This window comes from Bufo gargarizans, chromosome 4, assembly GCF_014858855.1.
Source record: "Bufo gargarizans isolate SCDJY-AF-19 chromosome 4, ASM1485885v1, whole genome shotgun sequence".
Taxonomy (NCBI): domain Eukaryota; kingdom Metazoa; phylum Chordata; class Amphibia; order Anura; family Bufonidae; genus Bufo; species Bufo gargarizans.
Window position 1 is genome coordinate 436,077,369 of NC_058083.1, and position 27,406 is coordinate 436,104,774.

The 27,406-nt window shown below is 44.0% G+C and overlaps 1 protein-coding gene across 1 annotated transcript in view; it reads left to right on the forward strand.

Moving 5' to 3' along the window:
- Nucleotides 1–27,406, forward strand: part of CFAP61 (cilia and flagella associated protein 61) — a 291,524-nt gene that overhangs the window by 136,018 nt on the left and 128,100 nt on the right. The window contains exon 19 of the mRNA XM_044291895.1: nt 23,187–23,279. Coding sequence (XP_044147830.1) covers nt 23,187–23,279 — 93 coding nt within the window. The remainder of the gene's footprint in view (nt 1–23,186; nt 23,280–27,406) is intronic.

A 27,406-nucleotide genomic window follows, 5' to 3' on the forward strand; every position in this document is an offset into this window, starting at 1 on the left:
TTTCCATTAAATCTTGTGCAACACCTAAAGGGTTAACAAAGTTTGTAAAACCAGTTTTGAATACCTTGAGGGGTGTAGTTTCTTAGATGGGGTCACTTTTATGGAGTTTCTACTCTAGGGGTGCATCAGGGGGGCTTCAAATGGGAAATGGTGTCAAAAAAACTGTCCAGCAAAATCTGGCTTCCAAAAACCATACGGCGCACCTTTCACTCTACGCCCCGCTGTGTGGCCGTACAGTAGTTTACGGCCACATATGGGGTGTTTCTGTAAACAGCAGAGTCAGGACAATAAGATACAGTCTTGTTTGGCTGTTAACCCTTGCTTTGTTAGTGGAAAAAATGGGTTAAAATGGAAAATTAGGCAAAAAAATGAAATTCTCAAATTTCATCCCCATTTGCCAATAACTCTTGTGCAACACCTAAAGGGTTAACGAAGTTTGTAAAATCAGTTTTGAATACCTTGAGGGGTGTAGTTTATAGAATGGGGTCATTTTTGGGCGGTTTCTATTATGTAAGCCTCGCAAAGTGACTTCAGAGCTGTAGTGGTCCCTAAAAATTGGGTTTTTGTAAATTTCTGAAAAATTTCAAGATTTGCTTCTGTAACATCCCCAAAAAAATAAAATATCATTCCCAAAAAAATTCAAACATGAAGTAGACATATGGGGAATGTTAAGTCATCACAATTTTTGGGGGTATTACTATGTATTACAGAAGTAGAGAAACTGAAACTTCGAAATTTGCTAATTTTTCCAAATTAATTTTTTGGACTTTATTTTACCAGTGTCATGAAGTACAATATGTGACGAAAAACAATCTCAGAATGGCCTGGATAAGTCAAAGTGTTTTAAAGTTATCAGCACTTAAAGTGACACTGGTCAGATTTGCAAAAAATGGCCTGGTCCTTAAGGTGAAAATGAGCCCGGTCCTTAAGGGGTTAAGGACAGCCAGGTGCTGCCAAAACCCAGACCAGCACTTTAACTCTGGTCCGGTATTTGACCTCACCTAGCTGGAAACCAGCCCAGCCGCACATGCTGGGAGGAAAATACCTGCCTTGCCAGACACAACCCCTCACTGTGTCACAGTATCTGATGCTCCTACATTAATTAATGCTGATCGTTATGTACCTGTTTGGTGGCCATGAGGAAAGTTTAGGTGGTCCCACCGGGCACTGGCCCACCAGGAAATATCCCTGTATGGTCTATGGCCAGTCCGCCCCTGCCTCGAGTTTATTTCCTATTGGAAAGTAAAAAAAAACAAAAAACCTGCTGCTGGCCAGGCCTAAAAGACAATACAAAGGGTTCTCCTTCGTATTTTCATTTCTGCATTTAATAAGAACCTGTAACCACTCCTGACATGCCTGTTTTAAAGAGGTTCTCTCACTTCAGCAAATGGAATTTATCATGTAGAGAAAGTTAATACAAGCCACACACTAATGTATTGTCTGGTTACCACCCCTTTGTACCCTTACTGCAGACTGCTAGCAATTAATTCATAATTTCTAGTAGAAATAATAAAGGAATGGCACAACATAGAGACATAAGAATAGATGCTGCAGAGTTGTTAGGGTACTTTCACACTACCGTTACTCTTTTACGTTATTGAAATCCGGTAAAGGGTCTCAATACCGGAAAAAAACGCATCAGTTTTGTCCTAATGCATTCTGAATGGAAAGCAATCCGTTCAGTATGCATCAGGATGTCTTCCGTTCCGTCCCTTGTACGGTATTTGACCGAACAAAATACAGCAGCATGCTGCGGTATTTTTTCCGGCCAAAATCATGGAACAATACCGAACTTAATTTCCATAGACATGTATTAATGCCGGATCCGGTACCAAGTGTTTTCCGGAAATTGCCACATCGTCGGATCCGGCTTTCTGGTCTGCTCATGCGCTGGGCTTTTGATCCTTGAAATTTTTTTAATACCGGATCCCTTATTCCAGATGATACCGGATGAGAAGGACCCAGTATATCACCGGATCCATCTAACGGATCCGGAAAAACAGCTATCCGTTTGTACACGGCTTTCCGGATCCGGCAGGCAGTTCCGTTGCCGGAACTGCATGCCGGATTCTAACAACGCTAGTGTGAAAGTACCCTTATTACATGGGGAATGCATAAAGCTATTAAAGGGGTTGTCTCACTTCAGCAAGTTGCATTTATCATGTAGAGAAAGTTATTACAAGGCACTTACTAATGTATTGTGATTGTCCATATTGCTTCCTTTGCTGTCTGGATTCATTTTCCCAGCACATTATACATTGCTCGTTTCCATGGTTATGACCATTCTGCAATCCAGCAATGGTGGCTGTGCTTGTACAATATAGGATAAAGCACTAGCCTATCTGCACTCCCACAGTCCCGGCCACCAGAGAGGCCAGCGCTTTTTCATATACTGTGCAAGCACGACCACTACTAATGATTTTCAGGGTGGTCGTAACCATGGAAACCAGTAGTGTATAATGTGATGGAAAAATGAACCAGACCAGCAAAGGAAGCAATAAGGACAATCACAATACATTAGTAAGTGACTTGTAATAACATTCTCTACATGATAAATGTCACCTACTGAAGTGAGACAACGCCTTTAATGTACCCTTACTGCAGACTGCTAGCAATTCATTCATAACTTCTAGTAGAAATAATAAAGGAATGACACAACATAGAGCCATAAGAATAGATGCCCCAGAATTGTTATTACATGGGGGATGCATGAAGCTATTAATACAGGCATGTCAGGAGAGGTGAAAGGTCCTCTTTAAAAAAAAAAACATAAGGATGGCCCTTCCACTTTGAGAAATGTAAGCAGGGGCGTAACGATGTGGGCCTGGCGGGATGGGGGGGTCCGCAGCCCCGCAGGTGCTTTTAATAGCCAGTCGGGCTCGGGGACTCTCTGTTCAGTTTATTTTAATAATGCCTACAGTGCGGCTGGCCAGCTGCGCTACCTGCGCAGTGCGCACATTAAAGGGGCACTGACAGGCCCAATAAGCATATTTAGGTATATATATCACAGTACAGGTCTTCTAAAGTGTATTAAAATCATCTAAGTATCCCCCCTGTCCACCTTATAAATACAGTAAACCGAAGTTTTATAACCTGGGTGAAGCGTCTTCAATCTGCCCAAGGGGCGGCGTTTCATCTCCACTTGCGCCCAGCCAGCCGCCCCCAACTGCCGTTTTGAAGCGCCGCCCAGCTCATCAATATTCACTTTGCTGGGCGGCTACTACTGTCCCCGACTTCACAAGATCCGGCGCATGCCCCTATCGGAGGCCGATGCCCATAGGATTGTATTGGGCATGCGCCGCTTCTTGTGCAGTCGGGGACAGTAGTAGCCGCTCAACGAAGTGAATATTGATGAGCTGGGCGGCGCTTCAAAACGGCAGTTGGGGGCGGCTGGCTGGGCGCAAGTGGAGATGAAACGCCGCCCCTTGGGTAGATTGAAGACGCTTCACCCAGGTTATAAAACTTCGGTTTACTGTATTTATAAGGTGGGCAGGGGGGATACTTAGATGATTTTAACACACTTTAGAAGACCTGTACTGTGATATATATACCTAAATATGCTTATTGTGCCTGTCAGTGTCCCTTTAAATAACCCATACCAACCTATCCACACCCTCTCTGGCACTGCGCCACCAGCTGTGACAGCGCGCGACCCAGCACTGAGGTCACAGGTCTCGCGGGATGACGGAATAACGGGGCGCCGCATAGGATATGACGGGATTGTGCTGACAGATAGTGATGAAAGAACATTGTCCGGGACGATTCGCAAACGCGCGTCCGTTCGCGATCAAATGTTCGCGAACTGCGCGTTCGCATCGCGCCCATTGACTTTAATAGCAGGCGAACCTGAAAAACCTTCATGTCATATTTGCAGCCACCAAATACAAACTATGAGTGCACAAATAGTCCCACAACATGGACAGTGGGGGGATCATTGGCAAAAATTTCCCCAAAAAATATGTATTTTAATCGGGCCATTTTTATGCGTCTTAAAGAGAAACTCTCAAATATGTGCCCTGCTGGAGCCTAGTTTTTTTATTTCCTATCGGTTTGATGTATACAAATGTGCAGCACTCCACGTTTTTGTATCCTACAGAGTCCATTTAAAAAAATGCATATGTTAAAGTAATTTCTTTTTCTACCAGGGAACTGTATGGTGAACAGACGCCACTGTACAGCATCAGTCTGAGGCATCTGTTAACGCATACATTTTTGGTATGCATTAAATGGATGGCAAAAATGGGATGTGAACCCAGCCCTAGTGTCAGAATAAGCACCAGTACAAAGCCGAGCAGCGGGGCGGAGAGGGGAGGCCGCCATGTACTGACAGAGCGCTACCTGGTCCTGGTGGTCAGTGATGAGGTCTGTGTTTCCCAAGAATAATTTTCTACTGGGAAATACAGGACACAGTATAATACACTAGAATCTATATAATATAAAGATATTAGCCCTACCCCTGAATAATAATACAATTAGGTGGTCATTTATTATATAGAAATACGTCTATGTTAGGCGTATTTCTGACACATATTGTGGTGCAAAGGTCCTTAGCACCGCAATCTGCATATTTTTCCCGCTCATGCCAGGTATAAAAAAGGATGGCGTGGGTAGGGAAAGGGATACAGTTATGGCCATCCAGTTATTGGCCATACATTGACTGGATAACACCTCTGTACAGTGACCGGATAACACCGCCATACTGTGACCGGATAAAAGGGTATAAGAGGGCACAGTACAGGGAATGACTAGGGGCACTGCACAGGGTGTGATAGAAGGGCACAATGCAGGGTATAAGGGGGCACAGTACGGGGTTGGGGGCACAGTCACATGACCCTGTGACACTAGAAGGTCCTTATGGTGAATGCGGTTCATACGCCACCATAATGAGAGGCAGAGGAGTGAGACAGGGGTGTGATTATGTGGCTAGAGATAAAAAGTTTAACTGTCGGCCAGTACAGGCCCCAAAAATTAGCCAATAGGCATTACCTGACAGCAAAAAACTTTGACTTCTGTGACTGGAGGTATATTAAGCGGTCACAGGATAAAAATGTAATTGTCGGCCAGTACAGGCCCCAAAAATTAGCCAATAGGCATTCACCTGACAGCAAAGAACTTTGGATTCTGTGGCTGGAGGTACATTAGGCGGTCACCAGGGGCATTGCTAGGGTCTGAAAACATCCGGGGCACAAGCCCACTGTATTGAAATTGCACATTAAAGGCATGCTTAAAGAGGTGTTCTGGTTTACGTAAATGAAGTGCAGTATTGCAGACTGCAGTCGTTATATAATGCAGCATTCGGTAACTTTCCAATATCTGTTATGTTTAATTTCCTCACCAGTGCAGAAATCATTGCTTGGTCTTTTTAATATTGATGGTAGTCGACCCTAGGGCCACCCCACAGATCATCCCCCTTGTACTTTTTCCGCTGATACGCTACTTGCGGGCTGCGCAGGCATAAGTTCAGTCATTTTGGGTGCGCTATCCCATCCTGTGGCACGTGATCCCACGAGACCCGTGACCTCCCGCGGCAGGAGGCCCCAAAAATTAGGCAATGGGGATTCACCTGACAGCAAAGAAATTTGGATTCCGTGGCTGGAGGTGCATTAGGCGGTCACAGGATAAATATGTAACTGTCGGACAGTACAGGCCCCAGAAATTAGACATTCACCTGACATAAAAGGCCTTTTATGCCGCTGTATATACATAAGTGCAGGACCATTCTTTGTTCTTGTGGTGGCGGATATGTGTGGGCTGGCATGAGGAAATTTAATTGCACGTAGTCATCACAGGTGTTGAATTCCTCCGAGATCCATGCCTCATTCATTTTTAGAAATGTGAGGTAGTCCACACTGTCGTGAGCTAGGCGAGTGCGCTTATCGGTCACGATCCCCCCTGCTGCGCTGAATGTCCTGTCGGACAGGACACTCGACGAGGGGCAAGCCAAGAGTTCCATGGAAAATTGTGCCAGCTCTGGCCACAGGTCCAGCCTGCACACCCAGTAGTCAAGGGGTTTCTTGCTTTTCAGAGCATCCACATCGGTTGTTAGCCTGATGCAGTCGGACACCTGTCGGTCTAGGCGTTCCCTGAGGCTGGATCCGGAGGGTGGCTGTCAATGGGTTGTCTGCAAGAATTGATCTCATATCCGAAGTGACCAACACAACTTCAAACCGCCCTCTTTTTGCAGATGCGGTAGGATTGGTAACCGAATCCCGTTTCGCTGTGGGTGAAAATTCCTCTGCCAATGCCTGCAACAGCAGAATGCAGCATCTCTCACAGCAAGGCCTGGAAATGCTGCATTCTGACAGCCCTCTGTGATACTGGTAACTTGTCCACCATTTTGTGTTTGTACCGAGGGTCTAAGTACGTTGCCACCCAGTACAGGTCCTTGACCTTTATGCTTTTTATACGGGGGTCCCTCTTCAAACACTGGAGCATGAAGGCCCCCATTTGCACTAAATTGGAAGCAGTGGAGCGCCCTGGCTCCTGCTCATAGCACAGGAGAATGTCACTCTCGGTCTTCTCCCTCCAGCCATGGACAACACCAGGGATCCCTGAAAAGTTTAAAGCCTGCTCTTCTTACTCCTCCTCCTCCTCCTCCCCCCAGCCACCATCCTCCTCTGACTCCTCTTCAGACTCCTGCTGACTTGTCTCAGATGGAGTAGCCCCCCTGGGAATTCATTCAGCATTGCGACTTCCTCCTCTTCCAGCTCCTGCTCTTCGACAGCTTGATCAATGACACAACGCATTGCACGCTCCAGAAAGAAGGCGTAAGGTACAATGTCACTGATGGCGCCCTGACTGCGACTGACCAGTTTGGTGATCTCATCAAATGATAACAGAAGTCTGCATGCATCGCGCATGCGCAGCCACTGGCGCAGTGAAAAAAAACAAGCTCCCCAGAACCTGTCCTGCCACATAGTTCGTACAGGTAGTCGTTAATGGCACGTTTCTGCTGGAGCAGCCTATCAAGCATATACAAGGTGGAGTTCCAGCGTGTTGGGCAGTCACAAATCAGACGTCTGACGGGCAAAAGGTGTCGCTGCTGAATGTCAGCAAGGCGAGCCATGGCCGTGTAGGATCTTCTAAAATGGCCAGAGATTTTCCTGGCCTGCCGCAAGACGTCCTGGACCCCGGGATTTTTGGCAATGAATTGCTGAACGACTAAGTTCAGGACGTGTGCCATTTTTCCCTGTTTCAGCTCGCTTAGCAGATTGGCACCGTTTTCGCACACCTGTCAAATTGAGCGGGGTTGTGACCGCAGAGCTGAAAGGAGTGCAGGACCGTTGTGGCTCTTGGCTTCCAGGCACAACAGCCACAGCACAGCAACGTCTGTTGGCACGTCTATTTGACGTGCCAGATCGGGTTCTGTTATAGGGTTGGGGGAGTGTCCATGTGCTGAAACGTATCAATTAGCTGTCCTGTCCCACCTGATGGATGTGTCATGGGTCAAAGTTCAGCGCTATGTAAAAAAATATGGAGTGTGCGAATATCGCCATATGTTTGCACGTTTGGCGAATTGTGAACTAGCAAAGTTCGCCACGAGACGACCGTAGGGTGAACCGCAAGGCCATCTCTACTGACAGACGGCCGGAACAGAGCAGAGTAGGTAAGAATTTTATTTATTTATTTATGTATGCGCGCGCACGTCGCACTTAAATTCAGAAAGGGGAGCCCTCGCCAGCCATGTGAGGGCAGGCCCACTGGCAGCAAATCTTTCATTATCATGAAATATATACAGAGAGGGGCAAAATGATGAAATATATACAGAGGGGGCAAAATGATGAAATATATACAGAGGGGGCAAAATGATGAAATATATACAGAGGGGGCAAAAAATTAAATATATACAGAGAGGGGCAAAATTATGAAATATATACAGAGAGGGGCAAAATTATGAAATATATACAGAGAGGGGCAAAATGATGAAATATATACAGAGGGGGCAAAATGATGAAAGATATACAGAGGGGGCAAAATGATTAAATATATACAGAGGGGGCAAAATGATTAAATATATACAGAGAGGGGCAAAATGATTAAATATATACAGAGAGGGCAAAATGATTAAATATATACAGAGAGGGGCAAAATGATGAAATATATACAGAGAGGGGCAAAATGATGAAATATATACAGAGGGGGCAAAATGATTAAAGATATACAGAGGGGGCAAAATGATGAAATATATACAGAGGGGGCAAAATGATTAAATATATACAGAGAGGGGCAAAATGATTAAATATATACAGAGGGGGCAAAATGATTAAATATATACAGAGAGGGGCAAAATGATGAAATATATACAGAGAGGGGCAAAATGATGAAATATGTACAGAGAGGGGCAAAGAACACCTACCCCTTCTATTTAATATTGTACTACAACGCATTCAAAACTATAGTGGGGGGGGGGGGGCAATTTAATGTTTGCCCTGGGGCCCATAGAACTCTAGTTACACCACTGAATGTAAGCTAATACCAGCATGGAAAATGTCTACAGATCCATTGCAAGCTGAGCCCACATCATGACGCTGTCATAACTTCTGTTATCTGAAGGCGCACGACCCAATATCCTGCACATCTGTCCTTCCTGGCATTCAGCAGCATGACACTTGCTGTTTAATTAGGCATTTTATCTTTACCTTCGGCCTCTTTCACACTACAGTATGTTGAATTCAGTGTTTTGCGTTCCGTTTTTCACGGATCCGTTGTTCCGTTTTTTGCTTCCGTTGTGGTTCCGTTTCCGTTCCGTTGTTCCGTTCCGTTTTTCCGTATGGCAAATACAGTATACAGTAATTTCATATTAAAAATTGGGCTGGGCATAACATTTTCAATAGATGGTTCCGCAAAAAACGGAACGGATACGGAAGACATACGGATGCATTTCCGTATGTGTTCCGTTTTTTTTGCGGACCCATTGACTTGAATGGAGCCACGGACTGTGATTTGCGGCCAAATATAGGACATGTTCTATCTTTTCAACGGAACGGAAAAACGGAAATACGGAAACGGAATGCATACGGAACACATTCCGTTTTTTTGCGGAACCATTGAAATGAATGGTTCCGTATACGGACCGTATACGGAACGCAAAAAACGGACCGTATACGGAACGCAAAAAACTGTAGTGTGAAAGAGGCCTTCGTCTGAGGACATCTGAACCCTTCCAGCTCTGCCTGCCACTAATTAGCGGACTAATTAAATAGTTACTCGCCGATCACAAAGCTTACCTGGAATAAAGGCATTTTGGGGCCCATCCTTGTGGCCTCCGTTGCAGGCTGATAAGGGCGAGCGTGTCCCTATTGTGTGAATTGTATTGTAGAGGAGGCTGGGGGGACGGTGACATTGTTGCAGTTTAGCATTTGTTCTTCGGGCCATTAATCTCTCATCGCTCGTGAATAGCGCGCACATCACTTGTGGAGATTGATTGGAGGAATTCTCTCTATTGTTAATGGTGGTGGAGGCTATCAATGGCAGATAACAGTTTTACATTAGTTAAACCCCTTCTTATTGATCCCGGCATATGTAAACATTCATGCATAAATCTATGTCTCCCTGCTGTTCGGCAAGCGCTTGCCCTATTCTCTTACGTTACTGCTGCTCCTGTGTTTGTATTGTTTGCCGTCTGTATTGATATGTCATTCACAGGCTCCATAAAGCAATTGCATGGCCTCATTTCCGAAGGCAGATCACTAAAAGGTTTTTAAAGAGCACCTGTCAGCAGGATTAACCCTAATACACCAAGCATACTGCTGGTGGGGTCAGTCCTGCTGCTTAAAATGTGAAAATCGTCTATGGCGTTCCTGAGGGAAAAAAATACATTTAGGCTGGGTTCAGACCTGAGCGTTTTACAGCGCGTACGATCTCGCTGTAAAACGCTCAACAGGCAAGAACCAATGCTTCCCTATGGGAATGGTTCTCACCTGAGCGTTTTACAGCGCGTACGATCGCGCTGTAAAACGCCCGACGCCCCAAGAAGTACAGGAGCTTCTTTGGGGCGTCTTGTCGCGCGTTCCCGTACATAGACTTCAGCGGGAACGCGCGACAATGGGCGTTCGCTTGTCTCTGTATGCGCGATTGCAAACGCCCGTACAATCGCGCATACAGAGCGTACGTTCAAGGGGCTTCAACGCACCAAGGGGTCAGCATCTACGCCCCGCCCCTGGGTGCACTGAAGACCTCGTTTGCGTAAAGAACGAAAGCAAGTTTTCTTGGGAACGTCGCAGCTGATTTTCACAAGGCAGGTGTCATTTTAATCTGAATGGTCAACCCTATCCGCAGGGTCAGCGCAACCTTACTATGCCTGCTTTAACAGGGTTGATCCTGCTGACAGGTGCTTTTTAATTATAATTGTATGTTTTTATAGGAGTAAGCATAGTCCTGCATGCCTTAGCATTCTCTATAACCTATTCTTTACTGCCTGATAGGGTGGTTTAGGACTCATGCAGACGACCATATCTTGGGTCCATGTCTAATCCTCACTTTCTGCAGATCGCACATGCAGCCATTCTTTTTTATAGAGCTACAAAAGATAGGCCCAGCATACAGATGTCATCTGCGTGCTGTCCGCCTGTATGCCGCCATTCTGCAAATATAACTTTTTTCATTTTCGGCCTTTTTGTGGACAAGAATAGGCATTTCTATAATAGGGACTGAGGAAACTGCGGGATGCACACAGCCGGTATGTGTATTTTGTGTATCTGCAGACCGCAAAACAACATTGGCCGTGTACATGAGGCCTTAGAAGAACGCCAGTCATCTGTATTGCACTACTACAAGTCTACGATGTTTAACAGAACGTGTGGCAAAATTAGCACAGATTTGTGCTACTGTAATGCAGCAGCATTTGAGAGAAAAGAGACTTTTGGCAATGAAGACTTCAGTGCACTGAGTGGCGAGGCCAGCAATGGAAAGCTGAGGAGCTAAGGTGAACCAAAGCCCTCATTTTCATAAAGAAAAGTATTTTTCTCAAGAATGATGCAACTTTTTTTTTACAAGACGTATCATTTTAATCAGCAGGATCAACTCTACCAAGCAGTACTGGACCACAGAGATGGCAGTTGCCCCTAGGTTATGGTGCCTCTGACAGGTTTTAGATTTTGCTGTGGGGTCGAGGAGCTTCAAGTAAAGCTTCTTTCACATCGATAATATTAGGTCCCATTGACTAGAATGGAGTCAGGTGGAGATCCGGCAAATATGGGCCGGGCGCAAAAAAACACACAGAAAAAAAAGAATGAAACAGATGAAAATTAAAATGATATGGGGTTCATAAAATAATGGATGCTGCTGATTAGAAGAATGGACTTTTGAGCTGGCCCTTTACCTCTCCCAAGGATAGACGTGAGATATCTGAGTAGGTTTACCTTTGAGGCCCATGCACACGAACATATTTTTTTTCCATGTCCTTTCCGTTTTTTTGCGGACTGTATGCAGAACCATTCATTTCAATGGGTCCGCAAAAAAAACGGAAGTTACTCTGTGTGCATTTCATATGTCTGTTCCGCCAAAAAATAGAACATGTCTTATTCTTGTCCGCATTATGGACAAGGATAGGACTGTTCTATTAGAGGCCAGCTGTTCCGTTCCGCAAAATACGGAAAGCACACGGACGTCATCCGTATTTTTTGCAGATCCGTGTTTTTTAGACCTCAAATTACATATGCTTGTGTGCATGAGCCTTTAATCCCCACACATTAATCATGGCCAATGAGTCAGACGACATCATCTCGATGGAGTATTAGCTGTCAGTAATTATTAGGGGTTTTAGGCTACATTCACACGACCGTATGTGTTTTGCGGTCCGCAAATTGCAGATTCGCCCAAAAAAACGGATGACGTCCGTATGGCATCCGTTTTTTTTTTTTGCAGGTCCATTGTAACATTGCCTATCCTTGTCTGCAAAACAGACAAGAATAGGATGTTCTATTTTTTTTTTTTAGGGGCTACGGAACGGACATACGGATGCGGCCAGCACACGGAGTGCTATCCGCATATTTTGCGGACCCATTGAATTGAACGGGTCTGCATCTTAGCCGCAAAAAAATAAATAAACGGAACGGACACGGAAACAAAATACGTTCATGTGGATGTAGCCTTATCGTGTGTCTAGAATCATGATTCCATGTAATATATGTTAGATGACTGTATCCTATCATTTTATGATGTTTGATTATTTGAATAACTATTCTATTATAGTGTGACAATGAAAATGTAAAATATTACAACCGTGTCATTCTAATTTCATCTATTGTGAGTCATTTATTATCTTGCTAACCCCCACAGATTGATATGACTCAACCCTGATGTGTGTGGGCAAGTGGCAAATGACAGATATTAAAAGGTCTTTTTTTTCTTGTATCATTTATAATAATACATGGCGGGTAGAGGTTACTTTTAAGGAGCACCGACTCTACACTATAACGACAGTATTTTGCTTTCCGTATACGGACTGTATTTTGATTCCATATATGGTCCGTATACGGAACCATTCATTTCAATGGGTCCGCAAAAGATGTCCACAAATATGAAAGTATTTTCACACCTTTAAGGTAAACGTGGTAATATAATGATCATGAAGGCAGATACTATACGGTATAATAATCAGTGACTACAGAGGATGGCTGTCTATGTATTTTTCTTAGTGCTGGCTGCTTTTTAGCTTAGCTCCGTTAGGGCAGAGCTGTGGGTGCAGTTTAGCTATGGTGTCTACACGGAGCCTGAAGAAGTCACACCGTCTCTCATCATTGGCACCACTCTCAGCCTCCTGTGTACTGTCACATCCTCACCATGAAGTCTAATAAAGAAAGGTTTAATTAGTATAAAGTACAGGTAACTAAACTGAGAAAAAGTCTGCAATTGTTCATCCCCATAAATAATCACTCTTTCTGGGCAGCAGATCCATGGTTATGCAGCGATCCCTGGAGGAGCACAGAGGATGAGAGTGGTAGTGGCTCTGGCTGTGACTTTGTCATTCATGGCGGCTGCCCTTACAGTGAAAGGAGGGGGCGCCGCTTCTTCCCGCGGGGCACACCCTTTTTCTTGGGCTCCTGGCTGATGGTAGTTGTGTGTCTTTGATGTTTCAATGGGTGCAAGGCATGTAGAGTGCAATGGCCGGCGTATGGTCTAAGAGCCAGACAGAATAAATGTTTCTCCTTGCTATAGTGCAAAATAGGAGTTGTAGTACATCCAATTGTGGCAGACACATCTCCAACTGTACACAGTGCAATTCTTAGATATCGGTGTATGGATTTAGGGTACGTTCACACTTGAGTTGTGAGGATCCGGCAGGCAGTTCCGTCGCCGGAACTTCCTGCCGGATCTGGAAATCCATATGCAAACGGATATCATTTGTAGATGGATCTGGGTGCGGATCCGTCTGACAAATGCATTGAAATACCGGATCCGTCTCTGCGGTGTCATCTGGAAAAACGGATCCGGTATTTATTATTTTCAAAGGTCTGTGCATACGCGGACCTGAAGACCGGATCCGTCAATGCGGCAATTTTAATGCTGGATCCGGCACTAATACATTTCAATGGAAATGAATGCAGGATCCGGCATTCCGGCAAGTGTTCCGGAATTTTGGATGAAAAAAATACTGCAGCATGCTGCGGTATTTTCTCAGGCCAAATACCGTAAGAGGGACTGAACTGGATGCATCCTGAACGGAATGCTCTCCATTCAGAATGCATTAGGGTAAAACTGATCAGTTCTTTTCCAGGATAGAGCCCCTAGGACGGAACTCAATATGGGAAAAGAATGACGCTAGTGTGAAAGAACCCTTAGGTAAGGATGGGAGTTATGGCCCTCTTTCCTCTCTTGCTAACGTCTCTCTCAGTAGAATCTAGGGCTGGCCACAGTACGTAGCATAGTCTGACTGTAGTAGCAGGTTACCGCGCTGACGCCAATACTGGACCGTCCAGATTCTAACTTCTCCTTTTTGTGATTTGTGGCAAATTCGCAAAGTACAATATCGCCCACAGACGCAAATGCATGCAGTGCTGGGCAGGTGGGATACCGTACCACAACTGCCAGCGCACCTTTACAGTAATCTCTCTCCACTTGCTCCTATGGTTACAGTGGCATTGGTTATGATACCAAATCTAATACTGTTCACCCTGTTCACTAATAAACCAGCTAGTATTATTGCACGCATTATTACATTCCACATTTCTCATTAGCTGCGTACTTCATTGCATTGACAGTATCACACGGATTGATTTTCCCTGCCATCATGAGGTCAATAAATGCTTACACTGAAGAGGTACCATTAATTATCCTATAAGAACCTTTTTAATTACTGTATTCTTAGAAATGTATAATGGGCTGTTCATGAAATTAGAACCAGTGAGAATAAAATCAATAACCATGTAAACAATAAGTGTTTTTAACAATTACCCAAGTGAGCATCGCCGGATTTAATTGGTTTTAAAGCAACATCAGCCTGATGGGCCTGTATCTTAGGTTCAGAGCAACCTCATTGACCGAGATTTAGCCTAATATTATGTGTACATTAACTTGTAAGAATCTTTTTATTTCTTCTCTGTTATCTGACCATTACTGGTATTGAAAGTGGCAACATTTAGAACCAAACTTTTAAAGATAACACTGATTATTAGTGTGATTAATGTATTTGGCCATTATTTCATTAAAGGGGTTGTACAGGCGGTATATATTGATGATCCATCTTCAGGATAGGTCATCAATAGCTGATCGGCGGAGGGCCGTCACCCGGCACCCCAGCCGATCAGGTGTTTGAAGAGGAGACGGCGCTCCATGCATATGAGGTTTTTCAGCAATGCCTTAGCATTGAGCTACAGTCCTGATCAAAAGTTTAAGACCACTTGAAGAATGGCAAAAAATAATATTTAGCATGGCTGGATCTTAACAAGGTTCCAAGTAGAGCTTCAACATGCAACAAGAAGAAATGAGAGTGAGACAAAACATTTTTTGAGCATTAAATTTAATGAAAAGAACGAATAAACTAAAACAGGCTGTTTTTCAGCTGATCAAAAGTTTAGGACTACATGCCTTTAAAAGGCCAAATCTGTGCAAAGCTGTGGATTCATTGTCCTTTTCTGTCAGGTGGCAAAGGTAAAAAAACTCTCCCTTTTTGAACATGGTCGGGTTGTTGAACTGCATAAGCAGGGTCTCTCACAGGGCGCCATGGCTGCTGAGGTGGGACGCAGTAAGACAGTCATTTGGAATTTCTTAAATGATCCTGAGGGTTATGGAACAAAAAAGTCAAGTGGAAGACCTAAAAAAAATGTCATCAGCACTGAGCCGGAGGATCCAATTGGCTGTCCGTCAAGACACTGGACGATCCTCGGCCCAAATTAAGGCCCTTACTGGTGCTGACTGCAGCCCCATAACCATCAGACGGCATCTGAGACTGAAGGGCTTGAAAAACAAAAAACGTCTTCAAAGACCTCGTCTCCTTGAACGCCACAGAACTGCTCGTTTGGACTTTGCAAGAGAGCACGAAACATGGGACATTCAAAGATGGAAGAAAGTTTTATTCTCTGATGAGAATTTTTTTTACCTTGATGGTTTCCAACGTTACTGGCATGACAAGCAGATCCCACCTGAGATGTTTTCTACGCGCCACAGTGGAGGGGGCGCCATAATGGTCTGGGGTGCTTTTTCCTTCAGTGGAACAACGGATCTTCAGAAAGTGCAGGGGCGTCAAATGGCCGCTGGCTATGTCCAGATGTTGCAGAGAGCATTCCTCATGATTGAGGGACCTCGTCTGTGTGGTAACGACTGGGTTTTTTAAACAGGACAACGCTAAAGTACACAATGCCCGCAGGACAAGGGCCTTCTTCCAGGAGAACAACATCACTCTTTTGGCCCATCCTACTTGTTCCTCTGATCTAAATCCAATTGAGAACCTTTGGGGATGGATGGCAAGGGAAGTTTACAAAAATGGACAACAGTTCCAGACAGTAGATGGCCTTCGTGCGGCCGTCTTCACCACTTGGAGAAATGTTCCCACTCACCTCATGGAAACGCTTGCATCAAGCATGCCGAAACGAATTTTTGAAGTGATAAACAATAACGGCGGAGCTACTCATTACTGAGTTCATGTTTGGAAGTTGGATTTCTGTTTTGGGGGGGTTTAGTATTTTTTTTGAGGTGTGGTCCTAAACTTTTCATCAGCTGAAAAACAGCTTGTTTCAGTTTATTCGTTGTTTTCATTAGATTGAATGCTCAAAAAATGTTTGGGCTCACTCCCATTTCTTCTTGTTGCATGTTGAAGCTCTACTTGGAACCTTGTTAAGATCCAGCCATGCTAAATATGATTTTTTGCCATTTTTCAAGTGGTCTTAAACTTTTGATCAGGACTGTATATAGCCCAGTGGTTAAGGTTCTTGCCTTTAATGTGGATGGTTGTGAGTTCAAATCCCCACAGAGACATGTCTAAAATAGATTTATATATGCAGGGTATCCCTAAGCATAATGACCATGCCTAGGAATACCCCTTTTTATGTTCAGAACATTGACTCCATATATATCCAGAAAATGGCAGGGCAGCACTCCTCACTTCAAGTGATACAAATGATTCAGGTGCCAGCATTTTCCCCTGGGTCCTGGGGTCCAAACACAATCCAAATAAATGTAACGCTGGGCAATTTCCCAGGGCCCCAATCCTTTAAGCCCCTGCTTCAGTCTGCAGAAGGTTGAACAGTCAGGACTTATTCCCCAGCTTAGGAGTCAAGTTGGCTTGATAATGGCTCTGTGAGAGAGCTGAAACGTTGCCTGTATCAACATGTGTTGAATAAATTTTGTATTTTTTCACTTTTTATCTAAGGAGTGCTGCGTTACATTTATTTGGAATATATATATATATATATATACAGGTCCTTCTCAAAAAATTAGCATATTGTGATAAAGTTCATTATTTTCTGTAATGTACTGATAAACATTAGACTTTCATATATTTTAGATTCATTACACACCAACTGAAGTAGTTCAAGCCTTTTATTGTTTTAATATTGATGATTTTGGCATACAGCTCATGAAAACCCAAAATTCCTATCTCAAAAAATTAGCATATCATGAAAAGGTTCTCTAAACGAGCTATTAACCTAATCATCTGAATCAACTAATTAACTCTAAACACCTGCAAAAGATTCCTGAGGCTTTTAAAAACTCCCAGCCTGGTTCATTACTCAAAACCGCAATCATGGGTAAGACTGCCGACCTGACTGCTGTCCAGAAGGCCATCATTGACACCCTCAAGCAAGAGGGTAAGACACAGAAAGAAATTTCTGAACGAATAGGCTGTTCCCAGAGTGCTGTATCAAGGCACCTCAGTGGGAAGTCTGTGGGAAGGAAAAAGTGTGGCAGAAAACGCTGCACAACGAGAAGAGGTGACCGGACCCTGAGGAAGATTGTGGAGAAGGACCGATTCCAGACCTTGGGGGACTTGCGGAAGCAGTGGACTGAGTCTGGAGTAGAAACATCCAGAGCCACTGTGTACAGGCGTGTGCAGGAAATGGGCTACAGGTCCCGCATTCCCCAGGTCAAGCCACTTTTGAACCAGAAACAGCGGCAGAAGCGCCTGACCTGGGCTACAGAGAAGCAGCACTGGACTGTTGCATGTCATTCGGAAATCAAGGTGCCAGAGTCTGGAGGAAGACTGGGGAGAGGGAAATGCCAAAATGCCTGAAGTCCAGTGTCAAGTACCCACAGTCAGTGATGGTCTGGGGTGCCATGTCAGCTGCTGGTGTTGGTCCACTGTGTTTTATCAAGGGCAGGGTCAATGCAGCTAGCCATCAGGAGATTTTGGAGCACTTCATGCTTCCATCTGCTGAAAAGCTTTATGGAGATGAAGATTTCATTTTTCAGCATGACCTGGCACCTGCTCACAGTGCCAAAACCACTGGTAAATGGTTTACTGACCATGGTATTACTGTGCTCAATTGGCCTGCCAACTCTCCTGACCTGAACCCCATAGAGAATCTGTGGGATATTGGGAAGAGAAAGTTGAGAGACGCAAGACCCAACACTCTGGATGAGCTGAAGGCCGCTATCGAAGCATCCTGGGCCTCCATAACACCTCAGCAGTGCCACAGGCTGATTGCCTCCATGCCACGCCGCTATCGAAGCAGTCATTTCTGCAAAAGGATTCCCGACCAAGTATTGAGTGCATAACTGAACATAATTATTTAAAGGTTGACTTTTTTTGTATTAAAAACACTTTTCTTTTATTGGTCGGATGAAATATGCTAATTTTTTTAGATAGGAAATTTGGGTTTTCATGAGCTGTATGCCAAAATCATCAATATTAAAACAATAAAAGGCTTGAACTACTTCAGTTGGTGTGTAATGAATCTAAAATATATGAAAGTCTAATGTTTATCAGTACATTACAGAAAACAATGAACTTTATCACAATATGCTAATTTTTTGAGAAGGACCTGTATATATATATATAGTCAGAGCAGGGACTCCTAAGCTGGGGAATACGTCCTGACTGTTCAACCTTCTGCAGACTGAAGCAGGGGCTTAAAGGATTGGGGCCCTGGGAAATTGCCCAGTTTTCCCCCCTAACACCAGCCCTGGTTGTAACCTTTGGTCAGCCATCATGAAAGAGCCATAAGGCATCAGTCCTAACCACTGAGCCAATGTGCTAGATAAGGGTACTTTTACACTTGCGGCAAAGGATTCTTCTGCCTGCCGGATCCGTCAAAACGTATGCAAACTGATGGCAGGATCCGTCTGACAAATGCTTTGAAATGCCGGATCCGTCTCTCCAGTGTCATCCGGAAAAACGGATCCGGCATTTATTTTTTTTCCCATTTTTGCGGTCTGAACATGCGCAGACCCCAAAATATGGATCCGTTTTGCCGGAACACTCGGGGCCATATCCAGCATTAATGTATTTCAATGGGAAAAAATGCCGGCAAGTGTTCCGAAATTTTGGACGGAGAGAAAACTGCAGCATGCTGCGGTATTATCTCCGTCCTGAAAAGGCAAAAAGACTCAAGTGAATGGGTCCGCGATCCGCTGCGGCTGCCCCACGGACTGTGTTCGTACATTGAGGCACGCAAAATGCAGCACGACCACGGGGTGTACACGTTCGTGTGCAGGGGGCCTTAGACAGTAGCCTAGAGGGGACATTTTTGCATTCCGAACAAACACATGTATCTGCATGAAGTTTTCTGTTTGACATTAATCTGGTAAGGATGTCATGTGACTTTTAGGGATCACTTATTTTTTCCACTGCCCTATGAATTTTCCGTCGCCATCTGTATTGTCTACTTTATGGCAGTGGATTCATTATCATGGAAAAAGTACAATGGTAATTCAGAGCATGAATTCATAAACTCATTTGCTTGCTTTTATCTAGAATGCTATGTCAAGTAGACATATTGTGTTGCTTTGTATTGATCAACACTACATAAAATAACCCACGACGGATGATTGGCTTCTGATTGCATTGGCTGGCACTAGTCTGATTGCATTAACACAGATGAAAGTCACTTCTCAGGTCTTCATGCGGTGATGTAGTCAACATTGCTTCAGAGACAGAGCATATTGTAGAACTAATCAGCTTTCGATTGTATAGTAATGGCACATTTTTATGTATCGGTAATTTCTGTAAATGAATGAAAATTCATTGAAAAAATACAGATCTTGTTAATGCTCTCATTTACAGCCACTAGATTAAGGAATTGCACTATGAATAATTCAGTGATATAATATAATCGTAATTATGAGCTGGAGCAATTATGATGGTAGGCCTCAACACTTCAGGTGCATAAAAGTTCCTTCCCTGACAAATACAAGTTCTGATTCAGGCAGTCTGTATTTTGTGCATGCAGCATTCCCAAGGACTGCCACTATGGCCATCAGCCTATGGCGCACAGAATACCAACCTGTATAGCTTATGTACAGCTTTGCAACACATTTTCTATTCTCCATTGAGTCTAAAATAAAAAATCAAACAACTTTGCAGATTATAAATATTACCATATTTATGTATACATACTTGATAAAAGATAACGGTTATACTCCTGCCGTGTTAATCCAGAATAAGGCTCCATTCACACGTCTGTACTGTGTTTTGCGGATCCACAGGGGCTCAATACTGGAAAAAAAAACAATCAGTTTTATCCTAATGCATTCTGAATGGAGAGCAATCTGTTCAGGATGCATCAGTTCAGTCCCTCTTAAGTTTTTTGGGACGGAGAAAATACTGCAGCATGCTGCGGTTTTCTCTCCGGCCAACAATACTGATCACTTGCCGGAATGCCGGATCCGGCATTAATTTACATTGAAGTGTATTAGTGCCGGATCCGGCATTAAGTGTTCCGGCAAAATGGATCCGGCTTTCCGGTCTGCACATTCCGGCTTTCCGGTCTGCACATGCGCAGACCTTTAAAAATTAATACCGGATCCGTTTTTCCAGGTGACACCGGAGAGACGGATCCGGTATTTCAATGCATTTGTCAGACGGATCCGTCTGACAAATGCCATCCGTTTGCGTCCGGACTGCCAGATCTGCGACAGAACTGCCTGCCGGAATCCTGTGCCGCAAGTGTGAAAGTACCCTTAGCTAATTATTTTAATTGGGTAATCCAGGCTTTGCGTCTTCTGTATTAGGAAGAGATTTACATTAAACAAAATGTATTTGCTTTAAAATCTAATAAAACACTGATACAGATGTAAAATAAATGAGTCCCAATTAAACACTAGCATTCCCAATAATCAAATATCATATTAACCACCACTCTGCCAACCTACTAAATTACTGCAAATCAGTGAGTATATAAACAGCATTAAGCAATAAAACTGTCATCTTTATTAGTTCATGGGGACTCTTAAAGAGGACGGTTATCCCCTCCTGACATCTGCTTTAGTAACTACTTGCATCTATTCTTATGACTCTATGCTATGCCATTCCTTTATTATTCCTGTTAGAAGTTATGGGCAAATTACTAGCAGTTTGCAATGAAGGTCCAGAAGGGTGTTACCAGTTGGGGAGGGGGTGTCCCTGCACAGTTTAACACTATCCAATCAGTACTGCCAGTGGCAGGCTTGCCCCCCCCCCCCCCCCAACTGGTAACACCCATTTGGACTTTCCTTGCACACTGCTATTAATTCATTCATAACATCTAACATCTACTTTAGCAACTATTTGCATCTATCCTTTTTTTTATTGTTTTTTTGTTTTATTGGGAAAGACATTTCCATTTCAGTACAATCAAAGGAAATAGAAGATAATGCATAGGATTGAAGTGGATATTCATGGCTATCCAACATCCAGTATACTGATGTTACAATCACTTGTCTGTCTCTGGGTTCGCATCACGTTTTATGCCTCTGTTTGACGTATACAAAAACACAACACACCACGTTCTTGTATCCTACAGAGTAAAAAAAATATATTTTTTACAATGTTAAAAAAAAAATTATACTTTTAAAAAATATATAATGGAACTGTATGGTGAACGAATGTCACGGTATGGCATCAGTCTGAGGCATCTGTGTAACATATACTTTTTGGGATATGTTAAACGGATAGTAAAAACGTGATTTGAACCTAGCCATACCCATTTTTTTGCATCTATTCTTATGACTCTATGTTATGACATTCCTTTATATTATTCCTGTTGGATATCAGTTTGCAGTGAAGGTCCAGATAGGTGCTACCAGTTGGGGGTGTGTCTTCGCTATCCGATCATACTGTGCAGGCTCCCCCCTCCCCAACTGGTAACACCCATCTGGACCTTCATTGCACACTGCTATTTATTCATTCATAACTTCTAGCAGGAATAATAAATCAACAGCACAACATAAAGTCATAAGAATGGTTGCTCTAGAATTGTTATTACATGAGGAATGGATGTACTTAGTAAAAGGGAAATGTCAGGTCCTCTTTAATGGGACCCATTCTGGACCTGGAACTGCTTGTATGGACCCTCCGTCTGGAGCACTGTACATGAGAGGACTCCGAATGACTGTTAATTGGGTCGCTCTCTGCCAAGAGAACTGGCTTTGTTAAAGGGTTTTTCTGGGTTCTAGATTTTGATGACCTAGGATAGAGCATCCATATAAAAGTACCGGAAAGGCCCCTTTATCGGGGGCACCCAGGTGGTCATTGTGTGGACATGACCCGTAACTTGAGGTTTGTATTCTGCCACATCCAAACCTGTGCTTAAAAGTTGGCAACCATGCCTAAAGGCTAAATCGGAAAAGAGATATATACAGCAAATAAAACGTTACCATCCCCACGGGCAGCGGCCCCTCTTTATTGGGATATTGTTGTAATTGTACGGTTTTGCCTGTTACTGTGGCTCAGAGCAATCTGACATTTTTGGAGTTAATTTCACAGTTGAGGGGGCGATGATATAATGACTCTATAAATAATCCATGTTTTATGATGGTAAGGAAATCTCACGGGGCAAATAGTAAAACAAAGTGCTGCGCGGTACGGGTTACAATGTATTCATGGCTTACTCAGACGTGTCAGAGTCTCAGAGGCATCAAATGAAACTGCCGGACCCTGATGCGAAATCTGTACCTGGGCCCTCCAGCTATCTTCCTGCTCTTATACTGCTCCTGTATGGCAGAGGAGCCCCTGCGACTGAACCTTGGCACCCCTATAGAGGTGGCTCTGCTGGCTCTGGCTGAAGAGCTCTTCACCTCTGCTACTAGAATACTCTATAAGGCATCACTCACATGTCCGTTTGATGTCTGTAAAAGTCCATGTTTCATCTGTGAAGAATCCGTGTTTGGTCTGTGTCCATTTTTTGCCCAAGTATTAAATTTCGATGGTCAGTGGAAAACGGACCAAACACGGAAGCCATCCTTGTTGTGTCAGTGATTTTTCACAGTCTCGGATCTCTTGCCATGGCTTTTTCAGTATTTTGCATTCCGAAAAAAAAACGGATCTGCAAAAAATACAGTGTGCATTCCATTTTTTGAAAATTGAAAAACTACTGATATGTGAAGAGACACAATAAAATCAATGGGTCCATGTGGAAAAGGCAGACAGCACACATTAGTGAAAAACGGAAATGTGAACGAGGTCTAACTTGTAGATCAGAAGGGGTGTGACCAATAAGACCCCCATAGTCCTTGGGGCTAAGATGCCGCCCCTCCTCCCAAGCCTTAGTTGCGCTGAGGACTAGAGCTGCAGTCCTATAGCGTTACATGACTCTCTCCATTTTTCTTTGCAGCCCACATCTAAAGTTCAACAACATCACCTTGATTTCCACCCACGGCCTTCCAGGAAATACCAGTTGTACAGACCAATCATTTCTTTCCAGCAGGTGAGTGTGATACAAATTCTTAGGCCTCTTTCACACGTGCGTCACGTTTTGGCTTAGGATGCGTCCCGGGTGCATTGCAGCAAACCCACGCGAGAAGGTACGCAATTTCAGTCAGTTTTGACTGCGATTGTGTTCCGTTGTTCAGTTTTTATCGCGTGGATGCAATGTGTTTTGCACGAGCGTGATAAAAAACTGAATGTGATACCCCACCCGAACTTCTTCACTGAAGTTCAGGTTTGGGTTCAAGGGAAAATCATAGCATTCTTGATACAGAATGCATAGTACAATAGTGCTGGAGGGGTTAAAAAAAATAATAATAATAATTTAACTTACCTTAATCCACTTGTTCGGCAGCCCAGTGTTCCACCAGCGGTTAGGGTAGGGAAAAAGCACTGGCCCGTAATTTTTCCCTTCCCTAACCGCTGGTGAGGCTCCCAGCGCATGCGCAGTGTCGGCCAGTGTCCAGCTAACTCTGCTGTGAAATTTCCCTACCCCCTCGTTGTGTGCCTGCGTGGCGCGGCACACCTCCTGACGTCATGTCCGGTGCGGCCGGAAGTGATGAGGGTAGGGAAATCTCACGAGGTAGGGAAATATAACGGAACACCGGCTTCTCTTCTTCTTGGCTGTGCAGGAGGAAAAGGACCTGCGGTGACGTCACGGTGCTCATCACATGGTCCGACACATGATCCATCACTATGGTGCTGGATCATGTGATGGGCCATGTGATGAGCACCGTGACGTCATCAAAGGTCCTTTACCCAGGTCCTGAAAAAAGAAGAAAGAAGAAAAGCCGGGCTGTGCAAACAAGTCGATTAAGGTGAGTTAAATTATTATTATTATTTTTTTTACCCCTTCAGCCCTATTTTACTAAGCATTCTGTATTAAGAATGCTATTATTTTCCCTCATAACCATGTTATAAGGGAAAATAATACAAGCTACACAACACCTAACCCAAACCTGAACTTCAGTGAAGAAGTTCGGGCCCGGGTACCACACTCAGTTTTTTATAACGCGCGTGCACCCACGCAATAAAAACTGAACAATGGAACGCAATCGCAGTCAAAACTGACTGAAATTGCGTACCTACTCGCGCAGGTTTGCCGCAATGCACCTGGGACGCATCCGGAGCCAAAGCGTAACGCCTGTGTGAAAGAGGCCTTAGACTTGTCTTATGTACTTCACTTAATTTTCTGTAATAGTTCTTATTCTTAGATTTTTTTATAAATATGTTTTTAAACTTCCTTGGTGGCCATTATGGAGCTACATTCCTATATAGCTGTGTGGGGTTTATGGCAACTGCAATGAATTGAAGTTAAAGGGGTTGTACAGGTTTAGGGCTCATGCATACAAACGTGTGCCAGCTATGCCCATATTGCGGCCTGTGAATAGCAACGGCCATGTGCGCACCATATCACAGATGAATGGTCTGCCATCCGGACGCTATGGAGTGGAAGGCCACGGATTGTACAATCTTAGAAAAGCATGGCTGCTGTCTTCCACAAACAGCACTACACCTGTCCACAGGTTGTGTGTGGAATTGCAGCTCAGCCTAAGGACTCATGCACACGACCATATGTATTTTGCGGTCTGCGAAACACTGATTTTCAAAAAATACTAATGAAGTCCGTGTGACATCCGCATTGCATCCATTTTTTTCGGGCATCCATTGAGACAATGCCTGTCCTTGTCCACAAAATAGGCCATGCGGACATATGGAAGCAGAATGCACACAGAGTCATTTCCATTTTTTTTTGCAGACCCATTGAAGTAAATGGTTTTGCATACAGGCCACAAAAAAACGGAATGGACATGGGAAGGGGATGGACATAGGAATACAGTCGTGTGCATGAGCCATAATGCGCTTCAATGGATCTGAGCTGCAATACCAGATACAACCGATGGACAGGTGTAGCACTTTAAAAAACAGGCACGGTTTTCTAATCCTGGACAACCCCTTTAACTGTCAGAGCAATTTCTTGAGTAAGGCCTTTTTTTTCGTTTCCGTTATTTTTTTTTTGTACTCCGTATGCCTTCCGTTTCTGTATTTCAGTTCCGTTCAAAGATAGAACATGTCCTATTATTGTCCGCAAATCACATTCCGTGGCTCCATTCAAGTCAATGGTTCCACAAAAAAACGGAATGCATACGGAATCTGTATGTCTTCCGTATCCGTTCCGTAGCCATTCCGTTTTTTGCGGAAACATCGATTGAAAATCTTATGCCCAGCCCAATTTTTTTATGTACTTACTGTTTAAACATTATTGTATGCTTCCGTTTCCGTTACGCAAAAAATGGATCACAAGCGGAAACAAAACGGAAAAATGGAACGGAAGTAGAAACACTACTAAAACAAAAACCGGAAAAACGGATCTGTGAAAAATAGACTGCAAAATACTGAAAAAGCCATACGGTCATGTGTAGGAAGCCTAATATAGACTCCGGTAAGTGTTACGGTCCATTCACACATCTATGTGTGTTTTGTGGAGCCGCAAAACACGGACATCGGCAATGTGCATTCCGCATTTGGCGGTCCGCACATCGCTGGTACTATAATAGAATATGCCTAATCTTGTCCGCAATTGTCCTCCGGACAAGAATAGGGCATGTTCTATTTTTTTCGGGAACGGAAATGCGGACCCGGAAGTGTGGGTCCGCATTTCCAGATCCGGGCAGCACATCATGCGGCCCCATAGAAATGAATGGGTCCGCAATTCCGTTCCGCAAAATGCGGAACAGAATTGCGGACGTGTGGATGGACCCTTAGTGTGCATTCACACGACCGTATAAATGGATCCTCATCTGTTCCGCAAATTTGTGTGCTGTCCCCATCTGTTGTTTCGTTCTGTGGCCCCGCAAAAAACATAGAGCATGTCCTATTCTTGTCCACAATCACGGACAAGCTTAGGCATTCTCTATATAGCGCTAGCCATGTGCGGTCCGCAAAATGCAGAATGCACACGGCCGTTATCCGTGTTACGGTCGTGTGAATGCTGTATAGTCCCTTTCCCCGGAGATCATGGAAATGCATACAGAGTCTTTCCTATAAGAGCAGTTTTCCTGCAGTACCATAAAGCTGGAGCGGATTTACGGACAGACTGAGAGACGCTTCCTGTTAAAGGCTATGGACACATCTGTCTGCAGACCCTCTATCCAGAAGTTAAGCTAAGCTCAAAGCTAAAAAGGAAAAAAAAGAATGAAATAAAAAGAAATAATGGTAAACCAAATGGGATGTGAGGTTAGATTAGTTTCATTAGAGAGCAGAGATGGCCTGCGGAGAGCGCTGTCAGAGAGCTCGGGATGGGGTTCTACAGCTGGCTGTGCAGTGAAATATATGCAAGCTACTGAAGACAAGCTAAATTATAATTCCACCCAATGATAAAAATGTTTTTAGCACAAAATACATGCAATTCAATAAAACAGAATCAATGCAGAGGTGTTCATAGCTTCTAAACATGTCTGCAAGAAATCCCCTGTTAGAGCCGGTACAAGGCCTTGTAGGACAAAATTACCTTTCACTTAGGGCTCATGCACACGAACGCATTTTATTTCCGTGTCCGTTCCGTATTTTTGCGGGCCGTATGCGGAACCATTCACTTTAATTGGTCCGCAAAAAAAAAACGTAATTTATTGAGTGTGAATTCTGTATGTCCATATTTCTGTTCTGCATTACGGACAAGGATAGTACTGTTCTATGAAGGGCCAGCTGTTCCATTCCGCAAAATACGGAATTCACACGGACGTCGTCCATATTTTTTGCGAATCCATATTTTGAGGACTGCAAAATACATACGGTGGTGTGCATGAGCCCTCAGTGATACGTTACTTCATTCTGGAGAAAAATTACTTTTATTTAATATGCAAATGAGCAGTTAAGTGCACTAGGGGTGGGCACGAGCCACTCTGCGCACGCTTCCTCTACTAGCACCTCCCTCTCCTTCTTGATAGGGCTGCATAGTCATCACGCCTGGCATTGTCAATTGTGTCGCAGTGTGGTAGGGCTGCCATAGGAATGAATGCGGCTGTAACATGTTTGCTGCGACCGCGTCACACGAATCGCAAAAGTGTCACAGTCGCAGCTAATGTGCGAGTTTTGCTCTGACCCCATTTATTCCTATGGAAGCCCTGC